This window comes from Pogoniulus pusillus, chromosome 35, assembly GCF_015220805.1.
Source record: "Pogoniulus pusillus isolate bPogPus1 chromosome 35, bPogPus1.pri, whole genome shotgun sequence".
Classification (NCBI taxonomy): Eukaryota; Metazoa; Chordata; class Aves; order Piciformes; family Lybiidae; genus Pogoniulus; species Pogoniulus pusillus.
In genome coordinates this window covers 4,839,193-4,863,169 of record NC_087298.1, presented here as the reverse complement: position 1 = coordinate 4,863,169, position 23,977 = coordinate 4,839,193, and the positions used below count along the sequence as shown (strand labels likewise).

Genomic DNA, 23,977 nt, shown 5'->3' with positions numbered 1-23,977 from the left:
GGAGGAAAGCAACCCAAGAGCCACCTCATGCAAAGCCAAGAGTTCAGCGGGAAGTGGAACTGCCACTGGAGAAGGTGCTTTGGGTTTGAGTGTCTGACAAAGCAGCAGAATTGGGGGAGCTTCTTTTTCTTGTAAGCTTTGTGCAGCTGCCTCTGGCCCTCTGAGCAATGATATTCTGTGATAGTCGCAGAGCTGATCAGTAATTGTTTCATCTGCAGATCATTTCCTACCTTCCCCCACCACTGCTTCCTCCCAGACACCGCTGGAATTGGATGCTGCTATTAGCAGCTTGTGTTAATTCTCCCCAAAGATTGACAGAGTTCTGCAGACTCCAATTGTTGGACTCGCAACAACTCCTCATTTGGGTTTTAATTAAATGTGTTGCTTTAAATTGTTTGCCTTTGACATCTCCTGCTCAATCTTCTGCAGCCCTCAGAGGTGACCAGGCATTAACTCGTGTCCTCAGGCGCTTGCCTGCCTGTGTGCTCAACACGTGCTGTGCATGTGGCTGCAGAGAAATGAGCAGCGGGAGGGGGGGGCCTGGCTGCCTCCTCCTTCCTTTCCACAGCAAGGAAGAGCTGGAGACACTCTTTGATTTACATATGAAGCATCTGAGGTTTCTACCAGAAGGATGAAGGAAGAAATCTGATCTTAAAGGCATCTCTAAGCTTCCAGGGAGATGCTGCCATTGGAGTCCCCTGTGTTCTCCAGCTGGTCCCAGGCCCACCAGCCCCATCTAAAATCAGTAGAGGGAATTTGCAGGTTGGATATCAGATTTTTACTGTGCTGTTTTCTTCCCCTGGGGTCATTCTGCTGCAAAAGTCTCTGTTCTGCTATATGGAGACCTAGGTTGAGGCTTTGGCAGAAGCAATATTTTCCTGTTGGAGACTGGTTGCCAGGTCTGGCTGACCTGGCCCCTGTGTGTTTCTGGTAAGCTGGCTGTGTTTTTGGGACAGCTTTGCAGATTTCATTTAATTCCATCAGCTCTTAATCACTGGGTCACCTCCCTGTCACCTCCATGTCTGCATTCCAGCTCACTCCTGCTCCCGCGCCTGTTTGGCTGGCAGGAAAATGTGAGCAAATGGCTGCAGCGTTCCCAGACATGAACTCTAAATATTAACATCAATTTATAAACTGTATCAGCGTGGATCAAAGGGATTCCAAGACTGTTTTACAGCATGAACACTCTTTGCATGAAGATTTGGGAGGCTGAAGTACATTGTGTTTTTGTCGTGCCTTTGACAGGCTTGGGATCCTGTGCTCAGCTCTTTCTCGAGCCAACTCAGCTTCCCCAAAGCATTTTGGGCTGCTGGGGCAGCTCAGTTTGCCAGGAAGGCAAATGCCTCTTCCTTTCTCCTTTGCAAGATTCACCAGAGCAAATCCAAGGGGATCAGTGTGGATGCTTGAATGGTGTCAGCAGGGGCCAGTTCAGAGGTGGGCATTGCTGCATCCTGGGAGAGGCAGAATGCACCCATCGCTGGGCAGGTGGCATGTGTCAGTGCCTGCTGAGCCTCTGCCAGCACCATTTGCCCTCTGATTTCAGAGGGATGGTAAGGAAAGGTTGCAGTAAGGCACAACATCTTTGACTGGCTAACCTACTCCCTTCTTAGACAGAGAGATGCAAACATTGACTTCTGCATGCACAGGGTGAGATCCTTCCTGCGGGCAGCACGGTGGTGGGTCAGGCCCTGGTCACACTTGTTTTCTAGCAAGAATTCGTGGGGTACCTGCAGCAGCAGTGATGCAGCCATGCAGTGAGGATTGCTGGAGGCTGGATAGCTAAGAATGTTGCTACTTTAGTGTTCTCCTAAGGAGTAGCACTGAATCACAGAATCAACCAGGCTGCAAAAGACCTCTAAGATCATCGAGTCCAACCTATCACCTAACCCCTTCTAATTAACCAACCCCACCTGGCTATAACCTCCTTTTAGGTAGTTGTAGACAGCAATGAGGTCTGCCCTGAGCCTCCTCTTCTGCAGGCTGCACACCTCTCAGCTTCTCCTCACAAGGCTGTGCTCCAGGCCCCTCACCAGCTTTTTTGCCCTTCTCTGGACACCTTCCAGCACCTCAACATCTCTCTTGAATTGAGGAGCCCAGAACTGGACACAGCACTCAAGGTGTGGCCTGACCAGTGCTGAGTACAGGGGCAGAAGGACTTCCCTGGTCCTGCTGGCCACCCTATTCCTGATAGAGGCCAGGATGCCATTGGCCTTCTTGGCCACCTGGGCACACTGCTGACTCCTGTTCAGTTAGCTATTGGCCATTACCCCCAGGTCCCTCTCTGCCTGACTGCTTTCCAGCCACCCTGTCCCCAGCCTGTAGTGCTGCATGGGGTTCTTGTGGCCAAAGTGCCGAACTCATCACTTGACCTTGTTAAAACTCATGGCATTGGTCCGTGCCCATCTGTCCAGCTTGTCTGCAGAGCCCTCCTGCCCTCTAACAGATTGACACATGCTCCCAAGTGCTGATGGGCAACAACTCAGAGGGCAGATGGTGACTCTCCTCAGCTCTGTGGCAAGTTAACTTTATGTGTGCTGCCTCCTGGTTGTGTTTTCTACCATCTTAGGAGGATGCTTGGTCTTGGTGCTGGCTGAAAGATCTCCATTCACACACACTTATTGTTTGTTTAAAGCTTATCATCACTTAACCATCACATACTCTCTGATGTGATTAGATTTAGGCTGGATTTCCCCAAACCCTTGTCCAATATCTAGAGAGCATCACTGAGAAGGAGCCCCGGGCTGGAGCGTGGCAGTTGGGAGATACAGAGGATTAATGAGAAGCTTTTCCTCATTTCAGTCTCAGCCATTGCAGGCCCAGAAGCCTGCTGAGGACAGAGATGTGCTGTTTACTGGCACCTGCACTACTGTATTGTCTAATAACACTGTGGGAGATCTCCATGCAGCGTGGCCACCAGACACAAGTGGGAAGATGCCATCTCACTTGGCCTTGGGACAAATTGGCCGAGTCCTGCCCTGCTCTACAAAGATAGATCTGTGTGTTGCTTGCCAGAAGTCTAGACCTGGCAAAACAAGAAGTTCTAGGAAGAATTTCTTCACAGAAAGAGTGGTTGACCATTGGAATGGGCTGCCCAGGGAGGTGATGGAGTCACCATCCCTGAAGGGTGTTTTGGAGGGGGCTGGATGAGGCACTTAGTGCCATGGTCTAGTTGATTGGTTAGGGCTGGGTGATAGGTTGGACTGGATGATCTTGGAGGTCTCTTTCAACCTGGTTGATTCTATGATTAGATGGGTTAGGTGATAGGTTGGACTTGATAATCTCAGAAGTCTTTTCCAACCTGGTTAATTCAGTGATTCTGTGCAAATCAAGATTGGCTGCTAAGCAAGAGGCTGTCAGAATTGTGAGGAAAGTGCAGTTTAATAATTCAAATGTAACCATGTAACCTGCTCCTCCCACAGGAAAGATGCTTCTGGTTGGAGCTATAATTACATACAGATTTGTACCACTGATTTGCTTCTGCTCTGCCAGAGTGAGAAAGCTCAGGCAGGGCTGACAGCATTTCTGAGGGTTGGGGGTTCCTGGGTTGGATCATCAGCAGGTTGGGGAGCGCTGGCGTGAGCTGCCCACGGCCATGTGAGTGGTTTGTGTGCTGAAAATACATGCTGCATGTGGTGTGAGCTGCATGTGCTTTGGCTGGGGGCAGAGGAAACAAAAGGCTTTGGTGCTTTAAAAATAGCTGCTCTCAAAGCTTGCTGTTTGGGCATTTAGTCCTGTTCAGGAGAGAATCTATTGGGAAACTGTGAGAGAATAGAATCACCTGCTTGGAAAAGATCACTGAGGCCAACCCTGGCCTAACAGCTGCCTGGATGATGCCTGGTGACCTTCTTGTGGCCTTCCAGGATCTGAAGGGGGCCTACAAAAAAGCTGGGGAGGGACTTTTTAAGCTCTCAGGGAGTGATAGGACTGGGGGGAATGGAGCAAAGCTGCAGGTTGGTAGGTTCAGAGTGGATGTGAGGAGGAAGTTGTTGAGCAGGAGAGTGGTGAGAGCCTGGAATGGGTTGCTCAGGGAGGTGGTTGAGGCCTTGTCCCTGGAGGTGTTTAAGGCCAGGCTGGCTGAGGCTGTGTGCAGCCTGCTCTAGGGTAGGGTGTCCCTGGCCATGGCAGGGGGGTTGGAACTGGCTGCTCCTTGTGGCCCCTTCCAACCCTGACTGATTCTGTGATTCTGTAATTCCATGATACAACTGCTAAACTGTGACTCTCAGCACCTCATTTAAATGTCTTTTAAAGACCTCCAGGGATGGTGACTCCACCAGCTCCCTGGGCAGCCTTTTCTAGCACCTGTTGGCCCTTTTGGTGAAGATTTTTTTCCTGATATCCAAGCTGAAGCTCCTCTGGTGCAACTCGAGGCTATTTCACCTTGTTCTTTCACTTTTTATCTGCAAGAAAAAGCTACTCCCAGCCTGGCTCCAGGTGTTGTAGGTCTCGCCTCAGACTCTTTTTCTCCAGGCTGAACAACCCCAGGTCCCTCAGCTGCTCCTCATAAACCTTAGGTTCGAGACCCCCTCACCAGCCTCACTGCCCTTCTTTGGACCTGCTTCAGCTCTTCAGTCTCCTTATAGAATCAGAAAAGTGCTGGAAGTGATGAATCACAAAGAAGATGAAGTGGAGAGCTTGGATTTTAACCCAGTGTGATACTATCCCTGGATTCAGATTAGAACCTGGAATTAAAAGTTTGATTTCAAAGCATCTAAATGATGCCAATTTTTTCCACCCTAGTTCTGTGCTGAGCAGGGGAGGTTTGGTAAAGCTGAGCCCCTCTTAGTCTGTGGCTGCAATCCTGCACTGAGTCTAGTTTGCTTGCTTAGGTCAGTGTCTGTGTGTCCTGGATATCCAATGTCTGGCTGGCTGGCACTTTCTGACAGCAGTGTAAGAAGCAGAAGTTGTCATTCCCTGAGAGCAGGACAGGAAAGCTAATCGATGGGAATAGCTGAGAGGGGAGGAGTTGTCTCTTTGGGACATGTTCTTTCAAGTTCAACAAGGTAAAAAGGGAAACAAAAACGATCTCTAAGGAAATCAAACCCTCAAATAAGGTAATTCTTTGTGCCTGGAGAATGGAGCAAGAGGGATAATCCTTCCTCTAGTGTTTAAATATCTGTGACAGGACTGGAACTGTATGACAGCACAGGGATAGTTACGTTAATAACAACCTGTAGTATGACCTCCCACAGCTTTCCACACCAAATACTAATTTTAAATGAAAAGGAATTTCTTTGGCCAGGAAACACTTAATGGACCAAAGGAGACCAAGAAAAAGAAAAGAGCAGAGGGAGGGAGGAATTGAAATTCTTTATTACCAAAAAAAAATAGTATTTTTTGATCTTTTTCCTTGGGGAGAGGAAAGAAAGAGAGGGAGAGAAAGGAAAAGGCAAACCCTCGTGGCTGCCTTTGGGGCGCTTTGTTCTTTTCCCTTGTTAGAGATCTCTTCTGAGCTGTTTTATCCTGTTGTGTTCTGGAAAATGATTTTTGAAATGTCAAAACTTCAAGCCTCTTTTGTCAAGGCTTAAGCAGTTCCACTGAACTTTGAAGGAGACCTTAGCATGAGAGACATGAACTTTTGATGATGCCTTAACTGATCTGGCTTTGATCAGCCTTGGAGAAGGAAGAGAGAGGGGGGAACAGATACATACAAAACCCCAAACAAATCAATCCCCCCCTGTCTCAGAGTGCTGTTGGATCTCCTGGAGCTGCTTGTGTTGCTGTGTGCTGATCTTCACCATGGCACTGCAATGATGCTCTAGGGTGTAGGATGCCTTGTAAAGCCAGCAGTGCTCGGGGGGCATGTCCTACAATGGAGGAGCTGCTGCTGGTGGGTGGAGAACTGTCGTTTTGTTGCTGTATTGCTTCATTTCCTTGACGCTGTATTGATAGTTGCTTTATTCTGAGGCCTAAATATAGAATCATAGAAACAACCTATCTCCATTTAAGGCTGATTTCCCCAGGCTTTTGAGTGAGGAGCTCAAATACTTGTGTCCAGGAGGACACCTGGGAGGAGGAGACAGGCTTGGAAGCAGATGGCAGCAAAGTGGAGGCTCTCTCAGGGAGTCTTCAGAGACTTTCTCTACTGGGTTCTGCTCCCTGGGGTAGATGGACAGTTACTGTAGGTGTGCTTCACACTGCCTACAGGCATAGCTGTGATTCATTGGGTCCTGAGGTCTTCAAGGGGTGATTCAGAGCAGGGCACTGTCCCCTCCTGCCTCAGTGGTGCAAGCCCTTTGGGTTCCCCATCGCTCTCCCCTTAGCTCCTCATTGATTTCCCTCTGCTGAGAGACTGCACATTGATGAAAACAAACCTGGCAGCTGTTCCTGGCAAACTAAAGACATTTGAAAGAGCTCATGCTTCAAAAAACATTTGTTCTTGGTAGCTTCTGAAAGGATTTGCTACTCAACACACTCTTCCTGAGCTTTTCAAGGTGGTTTTGAGAAGTTAAGGCAGGTGACTTTTGAGAACCGCGTTCTGCGCGGTAGATTCTTTCACAGCACAGAGGGGGAAATTGTGTGAAGAGGCTTTGAAATCTTTAGAATTTTAGCTTTCAAAATATTTGTAAAACAGCTTTTCCTGTTATTTCTTTTCTCAGGCGAGCTCTAAAGGGATCAAGGTTGGGATGTTTGTTTGTTTGCGTTTTCAATGGCAGCGAAGGTGATGAGAGCGTCTGTGAACATCTCTCAAACTCTTACCCAGCTGAGCTGTGACACACTCAGCTTCAAAGAAGTGTGAGGTTTCCTTGCTGGGAGTTATCCCCTCTCTCCTAGGATGGAAGGAAAGTGTTTATAATTAACTAAAAACCTTTCCTTTCCTCGGGTCTGGGTTGGGTTTTGTTGTTGTTGTTTAGTCTTTCTTAAGATGGAAGCAGAAAAGCTTCCATTTTTTCCCTGAAGTTGAATTCAAGGGGTTTGGATTCATAATGGGTTTACTTCTGCTGCTTTGTAAGACTTGGTTATGGAGGATGGTCAGGCATTGGAACAGGCTTAGGATCACAGGATGTGAGGGGTTGGAAGGGACCTAAGGAGATCATCGAGTCCAACTCCCCTGCCAGAGCAGGACAATCCTATCTAACACAGATCACAGAGGAACACATCCAGACAGGCCTGGAAAGGCTCCAGAGAAGGAGACTCCATGGTCAGTCAGGGTTGGAAGGAACCACAAGGATCAGCCAGTTCCAACTCCCCTGCCATGCCCAGGGACACCCTACCCTAGAGCAGGCTGCACACAGCCTCAGCCAGCCTGGCCTCAAACACCTCCAGCCATGGGGCCTCAACCACCTCCTTGGGCAACCCATTCCAGGCTCTCACCACTCTCATGCTCAACAACTTCCTCCTCATGTCCAACCTGAACCTACCCATCTCCAGCTCCATTCCCCCCAGTCCTGGCACTCTCTGATATCCTGAAAAGTCCCTCCCCTTTCAGATCCTGGAAGGCCACAAGAAGGCTCCCAGAGCAATGGTGGAGTCAGCATCCCTGGGGGTGTTCAAAAACCATAGACATGGGACTTCAAACATGGTTTAGTGGGCATGATGGTGGAGGAAACCTCTGAGATGGTCGAGTCCATCCTTCTACCCCACACCTCCCTGACCAAAGTGCCACATCTCTTCATTTTTTTAACACTTCCAGGGGTGGTGACTCCACCATCTCCCTGGGCAGCCTGTTCCAATGCCTGACCACTCTTTCAGTGCAGATATTCTTCCCAATATCCAACCTAAACCTCCTCTGGTACAGCTTGAGGCCATTTCCTCTTATCCTGTTAGTCACTTGGGAGAAGAGGCCAATGTCAGCCTCTCCCTGACCTCTGTAGAGAACAATAAGTTCTCCTCTCAGCCTCATCTTCTTCAGGCTGAACGATCTTTGTCTCCTCAGCTGCTCCTGAGGCTTGTTCTCCAGACCCCTCACCAGCTTTGTTGCCCATCTCTGTAGCTGCTCCAGCACCTCAGTGTTTTTCTTCTGCTTTCAGACTGCCTGTTTTGGGGTTGTGTTTTTTTTGCCTAGGAGTGGGGTTCATTGAGTGGGGATTTAATCAAGAATTGGTGATTTTGCTCTTCAGTCTTTGGGTGCAGAGGGATTTGTCTGTAGCCAAGCCTTCAAATGCATGTATGTGCTTCCCAAGCCTCCCTCTTTATTAGGGAGCTAGAGAAAGAAGGAGGAAAGCAAGATTGACAGGTTACTAGATAGACACATACACGTAAGTAGTGAGCTCTCCCAATGGGCTCATGATGCATTTCTGCTCGGTAAAACAAACCAGCCACACTTATCAGTGATATTTAAAGCTATCATTAAATATTCATGGAGAGAATGGTAATTAGAAATACAATTACCTGGCTCTAAGGTGCTTCTTTGTGCTGAGGCTTTCAATGCTTTCTGCTGGTGCTGTGGAGTGTACCCAGCAACTGAGTGTGTGCCTGATTGAGATGTATCCTGCAGCCCTGGGTGTGCAGGCTCCTGCCTTGCCGCATCTCCAGAGCAGCTGGATCCTGGATGTCTAATTTTCATTTGCTTGAACAGGCAGTAGCTTGGCAGCCTCCATTGGCTAGGAGTGTGGAGATGCATCTGTGAATATGTTGATGGTGTATGGAGAGTACAAGTGGAGGAGATTGGAATGCCTGTGAAATTAGGGCCCAGATTTGTACGGCGCTGAGATCTCAGGATGCCTGAAAATGGAGTCGCTCGCTGGGATGCTTGACTTCAAGCTTTGCTTTTCTTTATCCTCTGCATGGATAATGTGGCATGGGATGAGGTTTAGAAGGGCTTCTTCTTGCTAAAGCAGCATCAGTGATTCTCTTCAAAAGGGAAGCAGTAATTCCTGTTCAAGCAGCTTCACGTGGGGTGGTTGCTGCCGTGGAGTTTTTGTCCTGCTTTTTTAATCACTTGGATTTCACTGAGCTGAGATCTTGTGCAGTGCTTGGAAAAATGATGTCCCAGATATTTATCAAGTGATACAAGCCCCAAAGTGTCATTAAAATGCACCCTGGATCTATAGACCTGCCATCCTTGAGCAATTGCTAAGAAGGATTTGACTCTTCAGCCAATGGTTGCAAATTTTGCCCACGGTTGCAAGTCCTGGTGCTTAGAGGAAGGCTGGAGGGGAGTTCCTGGGTGACCTGGCAGGTCTCCTTGCCCACCCCTCTTTAAAGGCTTCTTCTTCTCTGGTTTTAGGGTCTTTTACCTTAGTAACTCTTGCAAAACACCACTTAATGGCAGTGGGTTTTTGGCTCCCCTCTGATCTGTGCAGCACTATTATGGAGGCAGTCTTATAATCAATGTAATTGAAGATCAGAGTTAATGAGGACCTCTGTGCCTGCAGAATCCCCCAAGCGATGCTGGGCCTCAGATGTTAGATAAGGAAATGATTGGGCTGAACTGAAAATCTATTTGGCTAATTAGATGATGCATATTCCCAGATGCCAGTGGGGAAAAATACATTTCACAAAATAAAGAAACACAGGATTTTGTAAGAAAAGAGTCCTGGCAGTAATTCACTTTGAACCCTCAGGAGGGAGACGGTGAGGGACTGATGCAAGCCTGCTTATAGAGGAGGTTGTGTGTTGGGCCAATTCGTTCCCTTTCAGCTCTAGAACTGAAGTGGCAATGGCCCATGCAGCCACTGCCCAGCTGTGTCCTGAGCCTGGCAGCCAGATGGCTCCTGGGCACCACCTCTGGGAGCTGGGGAAGCGATCTTGAAATGGTCTGAGTTAGAAGGAGTTTTTCAAGGTCACTTAGTCCAACTGCCCTGTACTCAACAGGGACATCTGCAATTACAGCAGGCTGCTCAGAGCCCCAGACAACCTGACTCAGAATGGTTCCAAGGGTGAGACACCTACCACCTCTCTGGGCAACCTGGGCAGAGGTCTCAACATCCTCAGTGGCAAGAATGTCCTTCTCTCTAGTCTAGATCTCCTTTTGATTTCAAACCATCACTCCATTTTTTCCTTCTCTCTAGTCTAGATCTCCTTTTGATTTCAAACCATCACTCCATGTTGTCCTTCTCTCTAGTCTAGATCTCCTTTTAATTTCAAACCATCACTCCATGCTGTCCTTCTCTTTAGTCTAGATCTCCTTTTAATTTCAAACCATCACTCCATGTTGTCCTCTCTGGTCTAGATCACCTTTTAATTTCAAGCCATCACTCCATGTTGTCTTTCTCTCTGCTCTAGATTACCTTTCAATTTCAAACCATCACTCCATGTTGTCCTTCTCTCTAGTCTAGACCTCCCTCTTCTAATTTCAACCCATCACTCCTTGTGCTGTCACAACGGCACCTGCTAAAATGTCTGTCCCAAGCTTTCTGTCTGACCCCTTTAAGGTCTTCTGGAGCCCTCTCTTCTCCAGGCTGAACAACCCCATCTCTCCAGGTGATGCTCTGATCTGATGTGTTAGCATTATTACATTGATCCACATTTCTGCTGAGATCTGGGAATCAAATCCAACTTGTGATGCTGAGTAGGGTAGGGATAAGGGAGTGTCTGGGCAGAGGAGTGTCCCAACTGGTGGACTGTTTGCAGGGGACCACTGATATGGAGAGGAAGGGTCATGTGGAGCTCCTTGGGTCCAGGTGTTTGTGAGCTTGGTATTATTTTTCTGATCTTGACATCACAGCACCTCCTGAAGGGATGAGTGGTTTTCTGCTGGGCCAGACCACACCTTTGTTTGGGATTTTTGTCATTTTTACACTGATTTTTTTTCCCCACTCTCCAGGCAGCAGCTTCGTTGTGAGCGAGGGCAGCTACTTGGACATCTCCGACTGGCTTAATCCAGCCAAGCTCTCCCTCTACTATCAGATCAATGCCACGTCCCCCTGGGTGAGAGACCTCTGTGGACAGAGGACCACCGATGCCTGTGAGCAGCTGTGTGACCAAGAGACAGGTAAGGGAGGCTGGGGAAGACTGAAGACTGTGGAAAGCTTGGAGAAGGTTTGTCTCTGGGTACTTCGACAGCTGCATTGTCCTGGTGGTAGCGTTGGGAACGGAGAGGTACCAGCAGGGTCACACAACAAAGTGTGGGGATGGGGATTTCAAGGGGTGGCAGCTGCAGGCATGTGGAGCTTTTCTGCTTCTAACTGAGGCTATTTTGCTGTCCAGTCTGGAAAATCAGCTCTTGAGCTTGCCCCATCTCCATCCCTTTTCTTTCTTGACCACTCCACGTCAAAGCATCGCGATTCCTGTTGGTGATCCTGCCTGATGATTAGCCAGGTTGAATCCTCATGGAGCTGATAGAATCATAGAATGGGCTGGGCCAGAAGGGACCTCAGGAGGTCATCTGGTCCAGCCCCCCTGCACTCAGCAGGGACATCCCCACCAGACCAGGTCACCCAGGGCCCTGTCAAGCCTTACCTTGAATGTCTCCAGGGAAGGGGCCTCAACCAGCTCCCTGGGCAACCTGTTGCAGTGCTCCACCACCCTCATAGTGAAGAACTTGTTCCTAACATCCAACCTAAATATGCTCTTCTCAAGCTTGAACCCATTGCCCCTGTCTTGTCCCTGCAGGCATTTGTAAACAGCTTCTCTCCATCCTTCCTATAGGCCCCCTTCAGGTACTGGAAGGCTGCTATTAGACTCCCCTGGAGCTTCCTCCTCTCTAGACTGAACACCCTCAGCTCCCTCAGCCTGTCCTCACAGCAGAGCTGCTCCAACCCTCTGATCATTTTCATGGCCTCCTCTGGACCTGCTCCATCAGTTCCATGTACTTCCTATAATGAGGGCTCTAGAACTGGATGCAGTTCTCCAGGTGAGGTCTCACCAGAGCAAAGTGGCAGAATCTCCTCTCTGGCTCTGCTGCCCACACTGCTTTAGCTGCAGCCCAAGATATGATTTGTTTTATGGCACTGTCTGCTCATGTCTGGCTTCTTATCCACCAGCATCCCCAAGTCCCTTTACATAGGGCTGCTCTCTAACACCTCCTTCCCCAGCCTGTACTGATAGTGAGGATTGCTGTGGTATCTGCATCTTTCCTCACCTGTAGATGACCTCTTTGAGTACATTCTACTTGCACACAAAGGCTGCCCCTGCAAAGCAGCAGCCAGCTCTCCTGGGACTCACAGATGTAGGGCCAGGCAAAGGAGAAATGTCACCTTTCTTTCTGCCCTATGTGCTCCTAGGTGACAAACAGGGATCCTGGAGTCTTCAGTGAGCTTGGGAACAGAGGAAACAGCAAATGTGCAACTAGTGAATGAAGGTTCTGCATGGGTGGGACTAAGTATATGACCCCAGGCAATGACTGGCTCTTAGGAGACATAGGACAAGGAGCAATGGATGCAAGCTGCAGCACAGCAGGTTCCACCTCACCACAAGGAGGAACTTTTTTACTGTAAGGGTCCCAGAGCACTGGAACAGGCTTCCCAGAGAGGTTGGGGAGTCTCCTTCTCTGGAGACTTTCAAGGCCTGTCTAGATGTGTTGCTCTGTGACCTGAGCTAGGTTGGATGGTCCTGCTCTGGGAGGGGGGTTGGACTGGATGATCTCTTTGGGTCCCTTCCAACCCCTGACACCTGTGATGTCTGATCCTGAGGGACATCTCAGCTGGTATAGGTGACAGGACCTTGCATGGGAAGGGAGGTCAGAGATTGTGCTGTTTTTATAACACAGGCAGTGGTGAGCATTGCTCCTGCTCCCCAGTGCCTCACCTCAGGTGGGAACCTTCTTGGTGGCATGGAGACAAGTGGCCCTGTTGCTCCTGGTATGCTCTGCATCTGAAGAGCACTCAAGCCCCTCCCTCCTCACAGAGAAGCTCTATTCCCACGTTCTCCCTGGCTCTCGCTGTGAGCCACTTTCCCCTCTCTTAGCAGTGAAGTTTCCTTTGCTAAATGTGTTTGAGACTTGTGGCTGCAAGTAGGGATGCTGGTTGCTGGTTTTGCTGGTGGGGGTGAAGAGTGGTGGCACAGAGGAGAAGGCTTTTTCTAAACCTCCCACTGCCGTGGATGGTGCTGTTAATACACAGCATCTTGAGAGGAAGAAATCCTCCAAAGCTGTGAACAAGCCATGGGCTGGGAGAGTGACCCTGGTTTCATCCCTCCCTGCAAATACTGAACTTGATCTCATAAATTCACTTTCCTGGTCAAGACAATGTTCTATTCTTAGTACTCCTGTTCCTCAAGGCTTGCCTACACAGAGGCACTGGCATGCATCACTGCAGCAGAATGAACTCCCCACGTAAATGAGCCCTGGGTATCACCTACAGTGCCAAGGAGGGCTGGGAGGTGTCAACAGCCACCCTGGTAAATGGAGATGGTGCAGGAAGAGGCTCTTCTCACCCAGGTGTTACAGAGCAGGATTGTTTCAGCCACCTCAGTGAGTGAGGGAAGATGCATTCAGCTGTCCTCTTGTTCAGAGGAGGAGAGAAAACATTCTGCCTTCAGCAGAAACCATGGAGAGGTTGTATGGAGCCAATGACTTGCCTGCTGGAAGGGCCCCATGTTGCCACTCACCAGCCCCATGCTTATTGAATCCTTACCTGGAGTGACTGTTGTCCTGTGCTGACCCAGCTGCTGCTCCCCTGTGTCCCCAGCTCACTGCAGGGGACCCAACTCTGCTGCTCTGGCTGGGTGCCCCACGCTGGAGCAGGATGAGTCAGATCTCAGGAGGGAGCGATGCTGGTGAGCTCTGCTCTGGATCCTAACCTCACCAGCTGCTCTACAGCTCCAGCCCTGGTTCCCATCCTCCCTGCTTACTCGTGATGGGGGGTGAGGGCAGAGCAACCTTGATCTGAGCCTTCAGATTCATCACCCAAAATCTCCAGTGGGGTTTATCTCTCTCCAGCAGGTGGATAAAGCAAACTCTTTCTCCTGTCTACCCCTGTAGATCCCACTGGCATAGAGCAGGAGTGGCCAGAGGGGCTGTGGATTTTCACAGACTGAACCTAAGACTCCCTTAAGAGGTCCAAACTTCACAAGAGCTTAGCAAACACCCACTGAAAATTAGACCTTTGGAAGGACCTACTTGACAGCCCACTCCAGGATATAGCCCTGCACACCACTTCTGCTCATCATGGTTGAGCAGCCCTTAACTGGTGAGCAGCTTCCATGCCAGGCTGGGAGCAGACTGTGACTCCTTGATGCACTGCCTGTATTTTTAGATTTATTTTTATTAATGCCATTCTATTTTTAAGGTTGATTTATTTTTATCACCATGAGAGAGGCAGGTCTGTGCTTTTACTATGGGACATAAATCCTGCCTAGATTTCGACCTTTTCAGGTCAGGGATTTTATCATCTCTATGAGCATCCCAACTGGTGGGTGCTGAGGGTTTCTTCTGTACTCTCTCATCTTGGACTGGGCTAAGCATCCATGAGGAAGGTGGACAGAGGTGTGGCAGGAGGGTGAAAGCCTTGAAGGTTTCCCCCATGAGGAGCAGCCAAGCCAGCCATGAGGTCCTCCAGCACATTTAGAGCTAATCTGACTTCAGTCTTCCCTTGCAGATGCTCTTTGTGGCAGTGTGGATATAGCCTTGTCCCGAATCTTCCTTTCACCAAGGTGTTGGCAGACTTCTGGGCAGGACTCGTTCTCAACAACCCCAAGCAGTGCTACAGGCTGGGGACAGTGGCTGAGAGCAGCCAGGAAGAAAGGGACCTGAGGGTGCTGGTAGATAGTAGCTGAAGATGAGCCAGCAGCGTGCCCAGGTGGCCAAGAGAGCCAATGGCATCCTGACCTGGATCAGGAACAGTGTGGGCAGTAGGACAAGGGAGGTTATTCTGCCCCTGTACTCAGCACTGCTCAGGCCACACCTTGAGTGCTGTGTCCAGTTCTGGGCTCCTTAATTCAAAAACGATGTTGAGATACTGGAATGTGTCCAGAGAAGGGCAATGAAGCTGGTGAGGGGCCTGGAGCACAGCCCTGTGAGGAGAGGCTGAGGGAGCTGGGGGGGTGCAGCCTGCAGAAGAGGAGGCTCAGGGCAGAGCTCATTGCTGTCTGCAACTACCTGAAAGGGAGGCTGTAGCCAGGTGGGGTTGGACTCTTCTGCCAGGCAAGCAGCAACAGAAGAAGGGGACACAGTCTCAAATTGTGCCGGGGTAGGTCTAGGCTGGATGTTAGGAGGAAGTTGTTGTCAGAGAGAGTGATTGGCATTGGAATGGGCTGCCCAGGGAGGTGGTGGAGTCTCCATCCCTGGAGGAGTTTCAGCAAAGCCTGGCTGGGGCACTTAGTGCCATGGTCTGGTTGACTGGCTAGGGCTGGGTGCTAGGTTGGACTCAAGCTGTTACCCCTTCCCAGCCTTGAAAACCTCTTCTGAGTTGGAGTTTTGTACAAGATCCATCTGTACAATGTGCTGACTCATGTCTCCAGCCACCAAGTGCTACTTCAGTATGAGTAATAATCCGCCCTGGAAGCGGAGGCTCTCAAACACTAGGAAATGCCAAAATACATTTTTGCTTGCCTGGCCTTAATTTGCCTTCCCTTGGTGTCTTTGCCATGTGCCTTGCTCTTTAATTAAATGATTGCTGCCCCCCAACAGATCTCAAACCCACACTGCAGAGCTCGTGGGAGCACCAACATCTGCACAGGAGCAGAAAGACAGCTTTCTGTCCTCCCCCTGCTGAGCAGGTTGGTCTTACTTGACTGCAAATACATAAATAAAGGGATGCTGTTGAGGGTCTTCCCCTGTGGAGATGACAGAGTGGCCTTGGCACATGCTGCCATGTAGCATGGGACAGGTACCTTGACCTTGCTGGGGGAAGGTTGACCATGAGCCAGCAAAGTGCTCTTGTGGCCAGGGGGGCCAATGCCATTCTGGGGTGTATCAGCTGTGGCTAGTAGGTCAAGAGAATGTTCTTCTGCCCCTCTGCTCTGGTGAGGCTGTATCTGGAGTACTGTATCCACTTGGGCCCCCCACTTCAAGAGGGACATAGAACTGCTTGGAGAATCCAGCACAAAGCCACAGAGGTGGTTAAGGGAATGGAACTTCTCTCTTACAAGGAGAGCCTGAGGGAGTTGAGACTGTGCTGCTTGGAGAAGAGGAGCCTGAGAGGTGACCTCATCAATGGTTATAAAGATGTACAGGGTGAGTGCCAGGAGGCTGGAGCCAGGCTCTGCTGGGTGATGCCTGATGACAGCACAAGGGCCAATGGGTGGAAGCTGAGGCATAGGAAGTTTCATATAAGCATGAGGAGGAATTTTTTTTCCCTGTGAGGGTGACAGAGCATTGGAACAGGCTGCCCAGAGGGGTTGTGGAGTCTCCCTCTCTGGAGATACTCAAAACCTGTCTGGGCATGTTCCTGTGTGATCTGGTATAGGACATCCTGCTCTGGCATGGGGGTTGGACTGGATGAGCTTTGGAGGTCCCTTCCAGCCCCTGACACTCTGTGATTCTGTGTGATATGCTCCTTAGCTGAAGAGGTTTATCCAAAACACCCAATCCGCTCAGTAGATGCTGACTGTGCTGCTTGAAGCAAGAACAGGGAAGGTTTCTCCTTTATTTGGGCTTAGAATCATAGAATGATCAAATCATTTAGATTGGAAAAGACCTTTAAGATCATCAAGTCTCCAACCATTAGCCCATCACTGCCAGGTCACTCCTAAACCATATCCCTGAGCTCCACATCTTCACATCCTCCAGTAAGGGGGTTGCAGTGAGGTGGGGGCCAGCCTCTTCTCCCACGTAGCAAATGATAGGACAAGAGGAAATGGCCTCAGGTTGCAGCAGAGGAGATTTAATTTGGATGCTAAGAAAAAATCTTCACCAGAAAGATCATTTGGCACTTGAACAGGCTGCCCAGGGAGGTTGTAGAGTCACCATCTCTGGAGGTGTTTAAAAGGCATCTGGATGTGATGCCGAGGGCCATGATCTGACAGTTGTGTCCAGGCAGATATTAGGCTATGGTTGGAACTGATGAGCTTAAGATCTTTTCCAGCCAGGTGATTCTGTGATGTATCAATTCCCTCCCTCTGTGATCCTTTCAGTCCCTCCACTTGGGCAGCCTGTTGGAGGGTTTGACAACCCTGTCACGACTTGCAGTCAGCTCTCCATGTTTTGGACAGATGTTGAGTCTGTTGCCAGCACAGCCGCTCCTGCCATGTGCTGGGATGCTCTGAGTAACATCCAGGAGTGTTGCTTTCTCTCTGGACCCCCTCAGCAGCACCAGGAGCATTTCTGAGAAGCTCCTGTTTCCTCTGCCATATGCAAATCCTGATTTGTGAGCACAATTACCTGCTTTGTATGCACAAAACTGATTCACTTGCACATTCTGTGGGCATCGCTGAAGAGACCTGCTGGAGAATTGGTCCCTTAGGGCCAAATGCTGGAAGAAACAGCCTCTGATTTTGTGCTGTCAGGCTTGCTGGAGCAGTGGCATAAATGAGATGGATAGCTACCTTGATTAGCAGGTGCAAATGCGTGGGTTTTTTTTTTCCTCCAGCTATAAATCAGGTATTTCTCCATCAAAATCCTCTCCTTTGCATCCACAATGATGACACCTCCCGAAACAGTAGGCACAGGCTTGTAAGGACCAAATGAGATGTGGTAGCAAAGGGGATTGGTGGTTTTTTTTTTGGTGGAAATTGGCAGGAGGAGATCAAAAAAAAGAAGAAGAAGGGAAGAAAAAAAACAACTCAGGGTTTCCATCATGTTCCAAATGGGTTGGTTTGTCACCAGAGCCACAGATGGTGTTGCTGTCTGGGTAGGACAGGGGTCTTGCAGGCAGGAGACAGATGAAAGTCGTCTTTAAACAGAGCCATTTTTTTTGAAAGGCAACCTGTTAAGGGGATTTGGAGGGTGCAGAGCTGAGCATGTAAATCAGGAGGTGACCAGGATGTGGTTGTGTTTATGGAAACAGCAAGTTTCTCACACAGCTCAATTTAATATCTTGCAGCTTCCCTGTACGTCAAGTAATATTTGTTTGTTCTCCTGCACTTCTGCTGTTTTCACTGCTGGAGCATCCTGGTGTCTTTATTGACTTAGACTTTTATAAGATGAGGTTCTGTCTCTCCAAGGTATGGAGTTTAATAACTTGGTCAAACCCCATGTAATAGATGATTTCTTTTCCTGTGGTGGCACAGCTTGCCTTGTGCACCAAGCAGGGCAGGAGGCAGTTAAGTCCCAAGCTAATTTAGCTTCAGGCTGAAGTGTTCTACATAAACAGCAATCAAAATGCAGGCCTTTTAGGGGCTGAGCTAAGGTTATCTGGGCTGCCTTCAGACTCATTTTCTGCCATTAAGGTCGTTAATCCTGCAGCTGCTAATGTTCCTGTAATGGCATTTCTGTGATTGTCTAAAGACTGTGGCAAGGAGGGAAGAGAAACGAGTTTTGACGTACAGAGCCACCTCTGGACCCACCTCCCTGGCTTGACCTGTTCCACTAGCGGTGCAGGAGGTGGCTTCTCACCCTGCCATGGTCAGCTCTGGGCAGTGTTCACCCCAGAAGAGCATAGAATCATGGAACTGTTTCTGTTGGAAAAGCCTTTGGAGATCATTGAGTCCAACCCAACACCACCATGGTCGTTAAGCCACATCCCAAAGCCATGCCCATAAGCTGTTTGAAGACCAGGGACACCATGACAGCCATGGCATTGCAGACCACCCTTGGTCTACCTTTAGGACCTCTCACTGCTTGCTTGCATCAGCCTTGCATGTGTGCCCCAGGGGATCCTCCTTTGTATCATGGCTCAGGAGCTGAGCAGATGGTAATGATAGAATCAGCCAGGTTGGAAGAGGCCTCCAAGATCATCCAGTCCAACCTAGCACCCAGCCCTGGCCAGTCAACCAGTGCCTGTGCCACTGGAGGTGATGAGCTTGGATGTGGCTTGTGTTAATTTCCTTCAGGCATGAACCAGGTATGAGCCTCAGCATGGGCCAACCCTGAGCCAAAAGCCGTGGCTGCTCCAGCCAGCCCTGCCCTTCCACAGCTCCAGCACTAAAGCCAGTGTGAAGCACAGGCACATGAGAAGCCCTTTGCTCAGAAATGGACAGAAGAAGCTCACGTCTGCATGTGGAAACCAGGTCTGCATGTTCTTAGTTTGCTCTCTTCATCCAGACTGAGCTTCAGATCCTTTGCCTCTTCCCAGCTGAGGGCAGGAGTGGTGCCAAAGTGGGCTGGTGCCTCATGGCTGCTTCTCCAGGTGCCATGGGCTGCACTCCCTAATCCTGCCCAGGCAGCATCCTGCTGCCTTGCTTTGTGTGGCTCTGCATGGCACTTCAGCCTGAGCTGCCAGGAGGCTCTTAGGGGAAGGCACAACAGGAGGGAGACTGCAGGTGAGATGTACCTGTGGTGTCTGGGGACATGTTCTGCTGCTACAGACAGAGGTTGGCTCTCACAGAGTAGGAACTGGCATGGAGACTCCATGTCACCTCTAGTTAGTCATGGCAGCATAGACTGTGCTGAGGTTTTGTGTAAGTGGGGAGAAAGGAGAAGGAGAGGATGGAGAGCAGTTCTGTGGGTGCTGCTGTGTGCCAAGGGCTCAGCTCGCCCCTGGCCCTTCCACATAGCTGCATGTCCTATGAGAAAAGTGTTTTCTGAGCCTCTTGCCAGAGCTAAGGTGTTGTATTTCCTAGTTCATGCATCTTCTCTCTGCAGTGACAGAGAGGTTTGTTTCGTAACACACTGGAAATATAACATGGGACCTCCAGAGGCAAGAACTGGGACCTGCTGTCACTTAAACCAAGCAAGCAGTGACCCTTCCTTTTGCTAGAACAGCTCAAAATTTGCCATGGATTATCCAGTCTGATTTATGGATTAGGAATCCAAAGGAAGAGGAAGGACTATGCCAGACTGTGCTCTTACCGTGGGCAGGGCACAGGTTGGTGGCTGCAGAAATCGGGTCCTTGTCACAGCAGTTTGCAGGTCCTGATTCATTTGTCCTCCTGCAGCAGGCAGATGCTGCAGGGCCTGTGGAAGTGGCTGGCTTCAGGTGTGGATGTTTGTAAAACTTGGTCATTGTGGTTGAGCTTGAAGCTCAGGCTGAATCCTGACTTAGCCCAAGTGATGCTGAGGGGTGACTGTGGCCCTTTGGAAGCACCTGGGGTTTAGAAGCTCGGAGCAAAGGCACTGCTGTGGCTCTTGGTGCTTTGATTCATTTTAGCAGTGTGGTGGAGTCTGGAGAAAATGCACTTAGCCTAAAGAGGAGTTGGAAGTTACCTGAACCCCCATTCCTACCACTCAGGCACTTTGGCAGGTATTTCTTGGTCTGTGATGGTTAACTTGGCTGGCTCAGCGTCCTCTTTGGTTCAGCATCCTCTCAGGCTCAGCATTGCACCCAGGGAGGATGGGGACAGACTGAAAATAACAGAGTAGCTCAGGGGGCCAAAGGAGCAGAGTAGATGCTGATGGGGAGAGAGCAAAAGGTGAGGGAAACCTCTAAGAGCACGGCAGGATCTGCTGAGTTGTTTTGGAAACCCCTTAATGGCTTCTCTGTGGTTCTAGGTACAGAAATAGATCCTAAACCATCTGTCCCAAAGAGGTGGTCCCCACTTCTCCAGATCCATGCTGAGAACCTTCCTATCCAGTTTCTGAAGCTCTGCCAAAGGGGTGCACATCTGCCTGGAAAACCTCTGGAAACCTGGTCCCAAGTGGTCCTGGTGAGGTGCAGGTAGCTGTACCCTGGATGGCTTTCCCTGGTGTCCCAGCTCTGTCTGCCCTGCATCTCCTCCTCCCCGGCTGCTGCCACCGTTTGCCCTCTCACTTACTGAAATAAACCTCCCAATAAACCTCCCAATAAAGGCTGGAGCTGGTGGAGCTCTGGGCTTGGAGTCAATAAAATCAATATTTCTGCAGGTTGATAGAGTTTCTGCTTCCGACGCCAAACTGGTGGAGGGAACAGCAACCAAACCCACAGACAAAAGAAACCTGCACCACGGGGAAGGGGCTCACCCCCCTGGCACCTCCAGCCAGCCTTAGGAAGGGAGGCACTGGGGCTGCTCGATGCCAGCCTCTGTAGATGTTTTCCCCCCCACCCTCCTCTAACTTGCTCTAATTTCTGTGGCAGGGAGCTGAGCTCGATCTGATGCCCCAAGACTCCCAGCTCTGCTTCGCAAGCACTTTGAGATGTCTCTCATTTGCAGAGCACATATTTGTTATGTAATAAGTGCCAGGAATTAATGATCCACAGCAGGGCTGGGGAAACTTGCGTACTAAGCACCCAAGGAAAAAATAACTTCTCCTTTTTTAAAGGCACTGATGGAGCCATTAGGACCCAGAGTGCCTCGCATCCAGCCCGCCCCAGCCCCCCGGCGTGGCTGAGCCCGAGCAGGGGGTAGCGCTGCCGTCGCACTCCCCAACCCTTTCCCTTCGGAGAGGCAATGTTCCTGCTGCTCCCGTTATGAATCATGAGGTTAGCAGCTTTTGACAGATCATAAATCAGTGCTTCCAAGTTGCTAGGACAAATCCCAGGACATTTAATCTTTAATATTAGATGTGTTTAAGGCAGTGAATATTTCATGAAGGTGCTGTTGCGTTTTAGCACATCATTAGCTGTCTCCTTTCCCCCCCCACCTCTTTGCTCCCCATCTTTTCTTTGTTGGCTGCCTCCCCCTTTTCAGGCAGCTCTTGCTCACAAACCTCTGTGGCAGAATCCCCCCCATCTGACTCCCCCCTTGACAGTAGAGCTCTTTGCTTTAATCCCTAAGAGGCATTTTAAGGACTTGCCTAGGATCCCAGTGAGCACACAGGTACCTGCCAGTCTGCATTATCACTGCGATGGGGGTACCCCCCCCGAGGTCCTCCACCTCTGCTGGGGTTTGCAGCTTAGCTTGCTACACGTCAGGCAGGCTGGAAAGAGGGGAAAACCCATCAGCAGCAGCTTGGAACAGAAACTCCACCTGCAAATCCAATTAATCTTTTGATTCTGCCATTTCTTGCTCCGGGTTATGTATTTCTACCAAACGTGGAATCAATTTGGGCCAAGCATAGTTGGGTTTGTGGAGTGGGAAACGTCTTCTGCTGCTGTCAAAAGGGTGTAACAGCGTGAGCCAGCACTCCGAGAGCAAAGGGAAGCAAGGAGGCAAACAAGGCTGGTGGGATGGGGCATAGCATGAGTGCCTCTGCAGAGGGATGATGGAGTTCAGGGTTGCTGCATCCTCCCGTAGGAGTTTGGGCTGCAGGGGAGTGCCATCCCATCCTGGTGGAGGAAAAGTGGGCAGGAGATGGGTTTGAGGCATCCCCCTGCTCAGGAAATGCATGGCGGTGGTTGTACTCAAACAAGCTCACAGTTCCTGATGAGGGGTGAACCATTGGCCCCAGAGCCAGCCCTTCTGCCAGGGACGTGGGCAGGGCTCACAGGGACCTGGTCAGGGGGCAGATCCACATGGGCTCATCTCTCTGAGGATCATGAGGGGTTCTTGGAGGCCTTTGTGCAGAGGTTTGCTGAGCTTGGATAGCTGCAGAACTGCACAGGAACACAGGTTAAGGACAAACATTTGGCATCATGAAGTCCCCTCCCCAGCTGCTGTGGGTGCTACTCCACATAACCCCCCCCAGAAGAGCCTCAGGTTTCTTGCAGCTTTCTGCCTCTCTGTCTTCTCCTCTGCAGCTCCAGGAGGTTTCAGAGGAGTTTCAGATCCATAGCAGGAGCTAGGAATAGCTGTGAACAGAGATGGGCATCAGGGCAGGAGAGCCTGACACTGTGGTCACTGATGTGCCTTTGGGGCAAAAAGGACTCAGCCTCCTCTCTTCTCTTTCAGGAGAGTGCAGCTGCCATGAAGGCTACGCCCCAGACCCTATCCATCGCCACTTGTGTGTGCGCAGCGACTGGGGACACAGCGAAGGGTGAGTGCTGATGAGTTTGCTCTCTCCTGGCCCCCACACTGGGGAGCAGCCCAGGTCTCCTCCCCACCAACCATTGCCAGCACCATAGACCCAGGGCTGGGCTGTGCCACTCTCCTTGCCAAGCGACAGTCCACATCTGCTCTTTCCTTCTCTGCCCACCAGGCCGTGGCCCTACACAACACTCGAGCGGGGATACGACTTGGTCACAGGAGAGCAGGCACCTGAGAAGATACTCAGGTGAGTCAGAGGATGTTCAGCTTGGGGGCTGGACTAGATGATCTTCAGAGGTACCTTCCAACCCCTATCACTCTGTGATTCTGTGATGGTCAGGAGTGAGGACATCCCAGTGGATGCTACCATTTAGATGCTGCCATCCCAGCTCTGTCTTGTTGTGCTAGATTGGACACATGAGTGTCACTTGCCTTTGAGGAACATGAAAGATTTGTCCATCTTCTGCAGACAGGGAAGGATTTCCCTCTCATCTCCTTGACTAGACATGGCTCAGTAGAAGCAAGGAGAATGTGCACAGAAATGACTGAAAAGGAGAGCTTGATGCCCCCTACATCTGTGAGCATGGTGTGACACTGGAGCAGATTACCCAGAGAGGTTCTGGGTGCCCCCTCCCTAGAAGCATTCAAGATCAGCCTGTGAGCAATCTGTTCCATTGGAAGGTGTCCCTGCCCATGGTGGGGTGGTTTGAGCTAGGTGATCTTTAAGGTCCCTTTCAACCCAAACCATTCTGTGATTCAATGTTCTCTGTGTCAGCTTTCTAGCTAGTTCTCATTTAGCTTTCAGAACAAGATCAAATTACTCATTTAACCCATGGTGCCACCATTTGTAGAGATACTGGAATGTGTCCAGAGAAGGGCAACAAAACTGTTGAGAGGCCTGGGACACAAACCCTGTGAGGAGAGGCTGAGGGAGCTGGGGGTGTGCAGCCTGCAGAAGAGGAGGCTCAGGGCAGAGCTCATTGCTGTCTACAACTACCTGAAGGGAGGCTGTAGCCAGGTGGGGTTGGGCTCTTCTGCCAGGCAAGCAGCAACAGAACAAGGGGACACAGTCTTAAGTGCAAGGGTAGATCTAAGCTGGATGTTAGGAGGAAGTTGTTGTCAGAGAGAGTGATTGGCATTGGAATGGGCTGCCCAGGGAGGTGGTGGAGTCATTGTCCCGGGAGGTGTTCAAGAGAAGCCTGGATGAGGCACTTAGTGCCATGGTCTGATTGACTGGCTAGGGCTGGGTGCTAGGTTGGACTGGATGATCTTGGAGGGTTCTTCCAACCTGATTGATACT

The 23,977-nt window shown here is 50.2% G+C and overlaps 1 protein-coding gene across 10 annotated transcripts in view; it reads left to right on the top strand.

The window, feature by feature from the left end:
• The window catches only part of ASTN2 (astrotactin 2), a 471,703-nt gene that overhangs the window by 197,998 nt on the left and 249,728 nt on the right, over positions 1-23,977 (top strand). For all 10 annotated transcript variants that reach the window (XM_064171672.1, XM_064171662.1, XM_064171667.1 and 7 more), the window contains 3 exons: positions 10,706-10,873; positions 22,603-22,687; positions 22,850-22,924. In XM_064171672.1, coding sequence (XP_064027742.1) covers positions 10,706-10,873; positions 22,603-22,687; positions 22,850-22,924 — 328 coding nt within the window. The remainder of the gene's footprint in view (positions 1-10,705; positions 10,874-22,602; positions 22,688-22,849; positions 22,925-23,977) is intronic.